General features: G+C 44.2%; 1 protein-coding gene across 19 annotated transcripts in view; it reads left to right on the top strand.

The window, feature by feature from the left end:
• RBFOX1 (RNA binding fox-1 homolog 1) overlaps window positions 1-13,170 on the top strand; it is a 1,470,150-nt gene that overhangs the window by 1,300,616 nt on the left and 156,364 nt on the right. For all 19 annotated transcript variants that reach the window (XM_063143444.1, XM_063143446.1, XM_063143439.1 and 16 more), the window contains one exon: window positions 7,649-7,702. In XM_063143444.1, coding sequence (XP_062999514.1) covers window positions 7,649-7,702 — 54 coding nt within the window. The remainder of the gene's footprint in view (window positions 1-7,648; window positions 7,703-13,170) is intronic.

Below are 13,170 nucleotides of genomic sequence, written 5' to 3'. Positions count from 1 at the left end.
CTTTTTCTTTTTTTGTCCACAAGCTGTGATCTATGCAAACTCGGAACTGAGAATTGTGATTTGTGCAAAAGCGTGGCCATAAATAGCAAAAATTGTGTAAAATGCAGGTGTAAAGGATCATTTATGCCTGCAATTTTGCGCAAATTGTGCTATTGATGGCTGCAATTTTGCACAAATTGTGATTTTCATAAATGTTCCCAGCCACAAATTTGAACAAATCAGGATTTGCACACACACACACACACACGTTGAAAACTGCAAGCTTCCCTGATCTGCAAGCTAGCATCTGGGGTGGGTGGGGTGCAAGCTGGCAAAAACCTGCTGGGCTCCACCCCCAAAATGGACCCCTCCAACATCCCTAATCTTATCTGGTCCTATTGCACCATTTTTGTAACTTTCCATGGGGCAGGAGGTCCATGGGGCAGGTCTATATCAAGCAAATGCTTTTATTTGCTGGGAATCTGATACAGTTTAAACTTAAAGATTTGTTTCAGGGAATGACAAATGTCAGCTTCTCAGAGAGAAAAGCAACAATACTAGGTCTTGTATCACATTAAATACTAACACGTTTATTATGTTATAAACTTTCACAGACTAGCCTCCAGTTCTTCAGATGCAGGAAGTGGATTCTAGATGAAATCATAGATAGGGTGATGGAGGACAGGGCTCCTGTATCTTTAGGAGTTGTATTGAAAAGGGAATTTCAGCAGGTGTCATTTGTATGCATGCAGCACCTGGTGAAATGCCCTCTTCATCACAACAGTTAAAGCTGTAGGAGCTCTGCCCTGTTTGTATCTGGTCACTCTAGCGTATCCCCTGAAGCTTTAACTGTTGTGAGAGGACTTCTCCAGGTGTTGCTTGCATACAAATGACACCTGCTGAAATTCCCTTTTCTATGCAACTGTTAAAGATACAGGAGCCCTGTCCTCCTTTTCCATATGGTCATCCTAGCTTAGGGAATAATACATTTGTTACTCTGTCACATGCTAAAATACTCTGTGGTGTTTTTGTTGTAACAGGCTAAGCCTGCAATTTTACACCCTTAGACAATTCTACATTCACCTGGAAGTTAAGCTCCCTTGAACTCAGCGATTCTTGCTTCCGAGTAGACATGGATTGGATTGTGCTGTAACTCAGTGACTCCCCTGGAAGTTGTTATGGTGTCTCAGAGGTTTAGTTTGCAAAGTCTGGTAGTGTTGAATACAGAAAACAAAGTGCTGGACGTTCGTAGGCTGGTATTGGTCTGGTTCCTCAGAGCTGGAAGTCTGGTCAGTGGGAGCAATTATGAAAAGAGAAAGCAGGAGAAATATCCAAATGTAAAGATGAAACGTTGGGATCAGAAGCAGTCGACATTGTGCTAGCAACTTATTTATTTGCTGCACTTTTTATCCTATTTATATTGCCTCCGAAAGTGGCTCACATTGATTAAAAGAGAGACAGAGACAGAGACAGAGACAGAGAGAGAGAGAGAGAGACAGTCAGACAGACAGACAGACCCTGCCATCAAGCTTGCAAAGTAAAATGACAAGACCCACATGGGAAAGGGAGTGCATGGAAAATTAAAAGTTGGGAGAGTAGGGCCAGGACAAGGTGGCAAGTTATAAGCCAAGTGCAATTAAACACCCATTGGGCCAGGCTAATCTTTTCTTGTTGGAGTTCTTGCTTGAATAGCAATTGGCGGCTCTTGTTCCTTTAGCTGACCGGTGGGCCCAGAGGATTCTTTCCCCTTGCTTCTGCTTAGGGATGCCGTGGACACCTTGGGTGCACAATGGAGGGTCCCGATGAGGGAGGATGGCCTTGTGGCTTCGTTGGACACTTGTGGTCTGTGATGAAGTCCGTGCAGCCAATGGGGGCAGGCGGTGACAGAGGCTTGGCATCTATCCAACAGAAATGGACATGAGTGAGCCAAGCCATCCCTACTGGATCACAAGCCATTGGAGTTGACAGTTCCTTTTAGCAGGATGGTGAGCTCCCTTCAGCTGCCCCTTCTCTGGCTGACCAGGTTGACCTGATGTTAGGCTTTGGAAGCAGGAGTGCAGCCTCCCAGTAGCCCTTGGTCCCTTAGCTGATGGCAGGAACCAGAGTGTGCTTCCCTTCTGTACTTCTTATTCACTCCTGTAGTCTTCCCTTCCATATTCCTTCTGCAACTTCCAACCGGAGCTCAAGATTCTTTCTGGCCAGGAGGAGGAAGCAAGCTTCCTGTCACTTCTCCTTCCCTAGCTGATTGATGGGCCAGGTTGGCTTAATTCTCAAGTGTTAGGCACCCAGGTATGAGACCTGTTGAGCCTAGCCTTCATGGATGGAGAGCCAGCAAGCATCTGGGGCAGAGGGAGCAGCCATCAGAAGGCTGCCTTACCGAGTCATTGGTGTGCCTGCATGCAATCCGGAAGTACACAGAGAGGACAAGAATGGTGGCCTACTTCACCGATGAGTTGCCCTTATTCAGGGAGTGCTACAGATATCGGAACTAAAAAGCAGGCAGTGACATTGGGTTGGTTCTCTGGGCTGACTAGAGTCCTTAGGGCCATGGCAATTTGGTCTGTAGGCTTTTGATTCAGATTGACTGCACTTCTCACAGGGGAGCTGCTATTCCGGTGGCACATGGTGTATGGCAGAGGTGGGCAGAAGGTTGACCTCCAGACATTTTTGGATTTCAATCCCCAGAAGCCCCCAGCATGAATGATGGGAGTAGGTTCAACCAACTTGAGAACTACTTTCTGCCCACCCCTGGTGTAAGGAATCAGTGCGTGCCACATGAGGCTCCTGGTTCAAGTTCTGCAACATCAGACAGTTGGTTGACAGAAGAGAAAAAGGAAGTTGTGCCCACCTACCTCTGGTGAATACCAAGAAAACACGCCCTGATTGGCTTGTAGTTTAATCTTTGAAGAGCCAGTCACACTGTTGCTGGTATCAGGACATATGGCCTCGCACTTCACAACAGTTAGAGATCATATTGTCAGGCAACAGAAGATAATTCTAGTGCTGTCCTGGACCTCGCCCACCACTACTGCCGCTGTGCAAAGGTAGAAGACCTTTTATGTTTTCATGGGTGGTGGTGGTTTATGCATGATTTTCCCTGAGGCAGGGGTTTGTCTTACCTTAAAACCACCACCACAACATGCTATGAGCTAGCCAAGTGATGTGTTCTTCCTGAGTTTACAGATTTGCACTTGGAAGTCCCCTGCAATTGCTTGGGATGCCAATGGGAGTATAGACCTGATGTGCTCTCATGGATTGGCCAGGAGGGCTGCCCACATAGCACCAGAGGCCTCAGCTATCCTATAGACAGACAGACAGACAGACAGACAGACAGACAGACAGACAGACAGACAAACAAATATCCCCTTCAGTCTCAGTTGACTCTGGCACTTGGGAGGCAGTGAGACACTCCTCTAGCCCCATTTCCTAGGAAGCCCATGAGATGATGTCATGAAGTTAGGCCTTCCCAAAAGTATTCTGAGCAGTGCCAGAAGTTGATGCAAGCCTGTATACAACAGGGAAGGGAGGCTGAAGGAAGAGCAAGCTATTGTAAAGGGGTGGAGGCAAAATTCTCTCTCTCTCTCTCTCTGACAGACACACACACATCTCTAGTGAAAAAGTCCACCCATTCTCACATGCAGCTCTCCTTTCACAGGACATTTATTTTTCACCCTTCCCCGTGAATGGAGACATGATGAGAAAGGGTGTGTGTGAAAATATCAGCACTGCCCTACATCTTAGTTTGATCCATTAATTGATTACATTTAAAGCAGACCATGTCGTATATTTTTAATGGGTGCCTTTGACATTGTTAAGGAAACAACTTGAAGTTTGATTAAACAGATGTGCTGTTCCTTATTAAAAGTGTGTGTGTGTGTGTGTGTGTGTGTGTGTGTGTAATCTTCATTTCCATTTACAGTTAGGGATGTCAGAGGAATCCATTCGGGTCTGTGAGCACAACCCACCCCTTGGACTCCGGTCCCAACATCCACCAGCTGGCTCAACTCAGCTCTCACCAAGCCAACTGGTGTGTTTTTCCAGCACTGCACCAGCAAGGTCAGGACTGAGAGCAGAGGGGAGGGGGAGGGCTTTCATGCCTTCTCCTCCTCCTCCCCTTGCTCTGCTGCTGCTGCCATGGTAGCAGGGGGAGCTGCTCTCCTCCCCTCCTCTTGACTCAGTTAACATCAGAGCAGAAGGGTTGTGTCTCCAATTGCCTCTGTTTGGGACAGAGGAGGAAGGCTGAACGGCTGAGCCTGAGCGTGTTTGGGGAGGGGCCCGTCACATGAGCAGACAGAAGCTTCACATGAGCAGACAGACAGAGGCACTGTGTGTGCAACTCTCTTTTTTCCTCCCTCCGGAGTTCTGGCTACGGGTCCCGGGAGAGGAGAACGAGCCAGTTGTGCATGGTGACAGAGTGCTTTGAGCAAAATGGTAGCCGTGGGGACTCCTGATGCTGCTGCCTGCCTGCCACTATGGTTTGTTTGTTTTTGCAAAAGCACTTGGCAAAGTTCCTCAGTTCCAGGAACTAAACTGGGGGCCGCTGATGGAGGCCAAGCCAAGTCAACTGCAGGGATCCACTGAATGCAAAAAGGGCCAGATTTGCCCACAACACACAACCCTATTTACAGCATCACACTTTCAACCCAGCTTCTTAAAACAGGGACTCACTGGTTTAGAAGGATTCTTTCCATGTCATCAAGTAAGGGGACAATTCAATCTCAGAGAGGCAGCCGGAGAAGTTATCTCCATCATGGCTGCACGGGAGGAGGGAGCAGGGGCCCAGGACTCCTGGGTCTGAGTTGGAGCAGTGTCTCCAATCTGAGATCCAGGAATCTGAAATATCCTATTCCACCCCACCCACCCCACCCCAACATTATCTAGGGGCCAAAGGATTGCTCCCTAAGCAAATACTTACAAATACTTTCAGTGGAGAATAAAAACCATTGTCCAGAGTAGGATGGCCTTCTGAGTAAATGTGCAGTAGATCAGGACACACAACCTTAACTGATTAACCTACCAATGAAAGTTTGCAAAGCTCCCTGAAACAATTTGGTTTACTGTATCCCTTTCTGTTCCATGTTTAGCCTTTCCTTTCGGTGTAGTTTTTGTGTGTGTTTCTGACATTATCTTGCCAGCGTTACATGCCGCCATGTGTAATGAAATAACCAAATATGACAGTGTGAGTGATGTATTGGAAAATGTCACGTTGTAAAGATGTGTCATGATTTTTTTTAATTTTTTTTTAAATGAACCAAAACATCTCTGGCTCGTTCATGCTAAATAGCACCCAGCTCAAGCAGATCACATTTGCTTAATTCAGAGACAGTGAAACTACCTAATTATGCAACTGGAGTAGAATGCATTGCTTGGATGGAAACAGATAAGCGTGCTATCCCAGGTTATGAACCACAAAAAGGATTGTTCTTCTAAACAGAAGGGTTGATTTCTTCACCACCTCACGAAGCACTGTGTGTTCGTAGGGATTTCTCCAGCTTTGGATGTGGCAGTTTGGGATCCAACTGGCAATGCAGGATGAATGGCGTTTCTGCCGCGCCCGGCAAGGCCTGGGCGCGGGGAAGCTTTTGTGGGGGGGGGGATGAGCATGAGGCGTGCCCATCTCCTATTGGATGGACACATCCGGGCCTTGGTGGGAGGGAGTGCGGTGGCTATATGTGTTTGTCTACCCCCTCCCATCTCCTCTTTCGCTGTGCGGCTCCCTCCCTCCCTCCCTGTAAACAGTGTGGGCTTGCTGGTTGCCTTTTTGGGGGCCAAGTAGGAATTTTTTACTCATATACTGAATTGTACATGAGGTTTTTTTCCGCCTACTTCACACTGTAAGACAGTTTGGGAGTATAAATAGGTTAATTTGCTAATTTGGTCACATTTATTTGGCGCTAGGTACGGGCATCCATAGGGATTCCGAATTGGTGAGCATTTATGGGCGCTCTTTAAAGTGATTGGTAAGTCCGAGGCTCACAGTTTTGAGCCCAGTGGCCTAGCTAGGGAGATAAGACCTACCTTTGGGGGCAACCCTACTCACCCACTCTGAACCGGGCGGTCTGAGTTGGGGTGACAAAGGAAGGCTCCCCTACCCTGCGAGGGGAGGCCCGTGGGCCAAAATGGATGCCCGATAGGTTGCAACCCCCTTTTGCAGATCGCTAAATAAATAAGTGGCCCTGTTTAAACCCAGCTGTGTTGTCTGTCTTGTTATTTATCCACCTACACTCCACAATTGCTGGTACCACCAAAAGAGCACACAGGGTGGTATACAAGAAATTAGAGGGTCAGAAAGTGAAGTCCTCTGCCACGGAACCTCAGACAGATCCCACGTCCTTCCAGTACACACCTGGGAGAGCAGAAGAGAAGGAGGAATGGAATTTCTGTTTTTTTCCCCCTTCTTCCCTGGAGCCGTTTCCCCCCCCCCCCTTTAATGAATTCCCTCCTGTTGAAACTAATGGGAGATAATTAACCTACCCCAGTGCTGGCGTTGATCATTATATGGCTCTGGGCTCCAGGAAAGCTGTGATCCACAGCCTCTCTCAAAATGCCCCCCTGGCCAGCTTCGGCCTTATTTTTTAGTGCCGTGTGCAAATGGGCTCTCACAATTCTCCACAGTATTTGTGGGCAGAGAAACTGGGTGGACAATTTCACTGGCTTTTTTCCAAGGGGAGGAGAAATTCTCCAAAGTTTCTCATGGATATCTCCAGTATTAGAGGCAGTAAGCCTGTGTGCACCAGTTACTGGGGAACATGGGCGGGAGGGTGCCGTTGCAAAGTGTCCTGCTTTGTTGGTCCCCGGCCAACAGCTGGTTGGCCACTGTGTGAACAGAGTGCTGGACTAGATGGCCCCTTGGCAGGGGGAGCAATTTTTATATATTACTTATTACATTTTTATAGTCCCCATTAGCTGAAGCAGATGTTGTAGTGATCCCTGAGAGGGAGAAGTTTCTTAAAGTCTTCTTCCCCTGACAGTGACACAAGGCTCCCTGCTTTCATAGCTTTCTGGAGATGGCACTTCCGAGAATGCCTTGGGAGTGATGTGTTGTGGCTTAATGTGACGTCACTCCCAAGGCATTCCAGAAAATGCAGCCTGCTTTGTGCTGCTGTGCACAATGCAAAGGCATGACAATATGAAAGAGATAAAAAAAAATCCAATATATTGCAAAAGAAAAAAAGAAAAGAAGAAAATGAACAAATTAAACAAAGGAAATAGCTAACAATTTGGAACAAGTAAATAAATTATGTTTTTTGATAATATGATGAGGATAAAGTTAATGATAATATTAATCTCCAACTTTTGTATAAGTGTCTGTTGACTGAACCAAAAATAAAACAGGAGGCAAAAATTAGTAATTTAAAACTATTGTAGTTTTTGTGTGTTGCTTTCAAGTCATAACTGTTAATATAATATAATATTTTGCAAGTTATTTTTGTTACTTTTGCATGTAAACCATTCAGAGATTGTATCATTTTAAGCAGTATGTACATATTATCAATACTGCACATAGGTCTCCATGACAGGTGGCATCTATTCGAACTAGCTGGGCTTTTGCATGCCATTAGCTTCCTAAGATTCACGAAAACTGTGAAATTGTCATGTGGTGCAAGTTTAAATGTTCCTAATGTTGCTGTTTTTTAAATGCTCATGTGACTTTTTTGTTTCTTTGCAGCAATTTGGTAAAATCTTAGATGTTGAAATTATTTTTAATGAGCGAGGCTCAAAGGTAAGCATTTGAATACACCTGTGGAAATGTTTAATTTGTTTAAAGTATTCAATACAAATAAGATGAAGCAACTGCACTACTGTAATAAACCCTTCTTAAGTATCCACTTTTTTTTTTGTCAATTTCCCAAACAGCATGAAATTCATTGGCCTAATTTTGAATCCTTTAAAGGGGGATAATTTTAACTACGCTAAACTGTCACCAGTTAAATGGGAATATTGCGATCTGCTTTTAAATATAATGAAGTGTTGTCTGCTGATTCTCTCTCCCAGCCCTGATAATTGCCTTACTGATTTTGTGAAATTAGTTCAAGCTTGCAAGGGGAAAAAAAGATCATTAGAATAGGTATATATTCTTGAAATGGAAGCAAGTAATCTAATCTAATATCCTCTGGAGTAATTACTTGATCAAGTGTGATTGTTTCCTATTATGAAAGTGCAGATGTTTCTTCAGGCCGACTCACAACTCCTTCTGAAGCGAGACCGGCCTGAAGAATCTGCTTTGGCCCCCGAGGAGAGGCGTTCCATTTGTCATGGGGACCCTGGCATACAACCAGGTGGACAACTGCATTGTACCTTGAAGGGCCGTGAGGTTTTACGTTTATTCTTTCTACCTCCATATATCATCTTTTGTGTATTCAGTAGACTGTAAAACTGATCCATTTGTGATCTGTATCATTTTCATCACCCTCAAACCTGGATTTAGGTGGGAACCAGATCAATCAGGCTCTCTTAAAATTAAGCAATTCAAGACACTTTATTTCAGCACTATAGGAGAAGCGTTGATGACCCGCATTTGAACAAAATCATTTGGGCACCACAAGCCATTCCCCCTAGTATATCTCAGGCTATGCTCAGGTCGTCTGACCACTCTTGTGGTGTCCTGGCTGGAGAATTTTTTAGAACACATAGGATAAATCACCCTGGTTTTGCTACCAGTTTCCAATCCCAAACTCCCAGAAGATTCTACCCCACTTTCACTACTTTAAGGTAGTGAATCATTTACAAATATTACAGAAATGCAATGGCTTCTCTTTAGATTATGCTGCCCTACAGAGGAGGTCAGCTCCTTTCTTTTTTACATTATACAAATGTGTATCATTCCTCTCTTCTAGTAATGTAATTTTATTGGGGGAGGGGAAGAAGGGTTAAAAAGATGTCATGTTATTTCAAAAGGTTGGACTGTATTTATGTGCCCAATGTGAATGTGCTTGTCTAATTATTATTTTTAATAACGGAAATGTCAAGGTTTTCTGGCAGCAGCAATTACAGAACTTAAAGTGCAAGTTCATATCTGTTGGAACATGTCATATAAAATGATAGTAAAACTAGAACTTGGGTGGCCCTCCAGCTGTTTTGACCTTCAGCTGGCTCCAGTGTCTAAGCCTGATGGGAGCTGTAGGCCAAAATATCTGGAGCACCATAAATTGCCCACCCCTGAGCTAAATGACAGGAATTGCTTAAAGTGGTGTACCAACTAATTTTTGGTGTGAAGAGTCATGCAGTCCTCTCCCAACTCTTTGGGTCAGGGGGCACGTTTGGCATTTTGAGAAGGTGTCATTGGCACTCTCACATCATGGAGGGGTGGTACAATGAAATGGCTGCCAAGGTGTTCATAACAGGTCACTAAACACTTATTTCCAAGAAAATAACTAGTAAGACTAAAGGAAAAGTGGCATGCCTAAGAACCTAAGTGCAAGGCAAAGATGGTGGCTGAGCTCCAAAACACAAAAACATGCTTTTGAACCCAAGTAAAGATGGTGCTGGAAATGCTTTTCAGCATGCCATCCCCCTCAGAATAATAATAATAATAATAATAATAATAATAATAATAATAATAATAAGAAGAAGAAGAAGAAGAAGAAGAGTGGCAGTGAACAATGGTGTCATGGGCACTACACTGGAGAACCCCAGAGTTATTGGAATAGTAATACAATATTTTGTTTCATACATTGGATTTAGTCTCCCCAATTTAGAGCACCGTATGCACTCTGGCATATTGGACACACAAGTGCCCACAGTTCTTGCAGACATGGCTGTACTGTTCCTTTAATTGCAGGCAGCAGATCTGAGATCATGCTACAAGATGGGTCTGCTTAGTGGTGAATCCCACATGACGAGGAGCATGGCAACTCCTGTGGTAGGCCTGATGTGATGGAAAGGGGGAGACACCTCCCCCAGAGAGAATTAGTGGAACGAGGGCTATGGTTTTTTTTAATTATTTATTTATTACATTTCTATACCACCCAATAGCCAGAGCTCTCTGGGCGGTTCACAAGCTCTCTGGGCAGTTCAGATCTATTAGATCTATAGATGTTAGATCTATTTGTTTGTCAGCTTTACCCCTTCCAAGTTAGGGAGGAGGCGACGCCATCAATGCAGCAAAGATGTGACAAGGAACAAAAACCTGGGCAGTAGTACAATGCTAAGGAAGGACCATAGCTCAGTGGCAAAGCACATGCAAAAGGTTGCAGGTTCAATCTTTGGTATCCCCATGTAGGTCTGCTGGGGAAGACCCCTCTCTTATATCTCAGAGATCCACTGCAAAATCTAGATGGATCAACAAAGTTGTAGTAGAGCCAGAAACTCAGAGGGTGGTAAACACTAGAACTCCTCCTCCTCCTCCTCCTCCTCCATCTTCCACCTTCCACCTCCTTCAGGCTTCCCTGTTCTGTCTGAACTTCACTGCAATCCTCACAGTAGCTAGGAAGAACAATGGGATTTTCCAGCAAAATATATACCACCACAAGCTATCCCTCCTGTAATGCAAAGTATTTCGGGGTGGTCTTGAATGGACAATTAGCTTTACAAGAGACCTACTCTGGGTGCAGATGAAATGGCTATAACTGGTTTGCTGTTATGGATCAACACAACAGCTTGCATTTTTGGACTCCCTTCGGGGTAATGGCTACAGGAGTTGCTACAATGAGCACTTTGACATTTAAGATTATGCCAGTGTGGATGAATGACCTGATTAAGTCAGGGGCAGCTTCCTATGGTCTCCTCCTTGTTGAAACAAATGACCAAACCTGCCCTAGGCCATGGAGGGTTTTATCTGGACTTACCACATGTAAGGCCAGTTCCATACCTTGTAGTTCCCTGATTTGAGGAGAGGGAGTAGTGATGGGATATAGCTTGAATCTTCTATCCCTGACATCCCTCAGACCAGTTCCATTTCCAGGACGGACTCAAGTCCTGAGAATGTGTCACTGAATTGTGTGGCAGACTGAGGGATAAAGTAGTTATGATCCTAGAAGGATCAGTTTGAGTAAAGAGCAAAGATAAAGCTCTGGAATTTCTTCAGATGGAATAGCTGAGACTTTGGGAAGAAGGACAAGATAGATTGCAGCTAAGACCACCTAAGTAACTATACCAGACATTTGAGCTACTCCTTAACAACTTGGTGCTCAATGTGGATCCACCCATTGGAGCATGGGCCCCCCAGTCTTGTATCATTCATTGGAGCACGGGGGGGGGGTGGCATTCTCACTGAAATTAGCAGCATGGGAGCACTCACAGATTATGTTCCAAAACATTGTAAGATCTAAGCCATATCAAAGGACGGCACATTGGAGAATCGTACATTGTGGTTCTTTCCCACAAGTTCCCACAATGGCATCATAGAACTTGACCAATACTGGCATGGGAGAGCACCAGTGTCCAGACATCCTTTCTTTTGGGGTCGCTAAACTTATTATCCATGTCTACCCACTTCACCCCACAAACACAATCTCTCATTTGTTTATGGAGGGAACTGAAAATTTATCAGGTCCCTCAGTTTAAAGCCCATACATTTCTGGTTGCCTAGATTATTATTATTTTAAAAAGGAGGTAAGCCCCCAAAACTGGTCAAAAAGAAGAGAAGCAGGTTCTCAGGATGCAAAATATTTATTTTCAAAAAGCCCGATGTGTTTTGGCCTGTTCTTTATTCTAGGCTTTCCTCAGGAGTTTTGAGAAGGTAATGTCTACAGAAATTCCTCTAGCAAAATAACTATCTCCTGAGGTAATCAAGTCACCATAGATTACCACAGGAGACTTTAAAATAATAATAATAATAATAATAATAATAATAATAATAATAATAATAATGCAACCTGAGAACCCATTTCTCTTCTTTGTGCCTATATTGATAGCCAGACATGACAGTATGACATATTTATCTATTTCTATATCTATATCTATATCTATCTATATTTATTTATTAATTAAATTCATATACCGCCCCATACCCGAAACTCTCTGGGCAGTTTACAAAAGTTAAAATCAGTGAACATTAAAAAGTATACAAAATTTAAAACCATAAAAAATATAAAAACAACAGTATAAAACAGTATCCATTTTAAAAAAACAACAGTTCTGGGGCCCATTAAAAAACAAACAAACTTAGCATATGTTGTTAAATGCTGTTAAATGCCAGGGAGAAGAGAAAGGTCTTGACCTGGCACTGAAAAGATAATCATGTTGGCACCAGGCAAGCCTCATTGGGGAGATCGTTCCATAATTGGGGGGGGGGGCACCACCGAGAAGGCCCTCTCCCTTGTTGCCATCCTCCAAGCTTCCCTCGGAGTAGGCACTCGGAGGACGACCTTAGATGTTGAGCGCAGTGTACGGGTAGGTTCATGTCGGGAGAGGCGTTCCATCAGGGATTAGATGATAGATAAATGATACATGAGTGGCACTGCCCTTTGGACACTATCCACCAAAATGTGCACTTTCATGATTCAGCCTATGGAGGAAATGCACCTTTTGGCTGATTGCTTGTTTTTTAATGTCTTTTTCTACTATTAAATTTGTGTAAGATGCCACAAAGTAAAAAGAAAATGCTCCACAACTCTGTTGAATCCACGTAATTCGTGAAAAGCTGATCTGCTTTGGAATCCATGTGTCATCTCCCTAGAAATCTGAACCCATTTGATTCTGTTGTGGGTTTCTCCAACATCCCTAGCTGCCGCACACTTTGAAAATGGACTCAAAGTCCCTTGGAAACATTACATCATGAAATAATATCATGCCCAGGGGCATTCCTCAGAGAAAAGATGCCACCACAGACCCTTGGACATGTGATTTTGTTTGCAAAAAAATAATCATTTTTGCAAGCCCTGGTGGGCAAAAAGTGATTAAGAAATTCTTTGCTTTGGTTACGTAAAATTGAAAGATCACTCTGGTCATCTCATTCAATTATAGCTTCCAAATCACGTGAGGTACTGGTTTCTCTCTATTCAGCCCTGGTTAGGCCTCATCTAGAGTATTGCATCCAGTTCCAGGCTCCACAATTCAAGAAGGACGCAGACAAGCTGGAGCGCGTTCAGAGGAGGGCAACCAGGATGATCAGGGGTCTGGAAACAAAGCCCTATGAAGAGAGACTGAAGGAACTGGGCATGTTTAGCCTGGAGAAGAGAAGATTGAGGGGAGACATGATAGCACTCTTCAAATACTTAAAAGGTTGTCACACAGAGGAGGGCCAGGATC

Source organism: Elgaria multicarinata, chromosome 17 (assembly GCF_023053635.1).
Source record: "Elgaria multicarinata webbii isolate HBS135686 ecotype San Diego chromosome 17, rElgMul1.1.pri, whole genome shotgun sequence".
Lineage (NCBI taxonomy): Eukaryota > Metazoa > Chordata > Lepidosauria > Squamata > Anguidae > Elgaria > Elgaria multicarinata.
The sequence above is the reverse complement of the archived record's forward strand: the minus strand, read 5'-3'. Positions and strand labels throughout refer to the sequence as shown.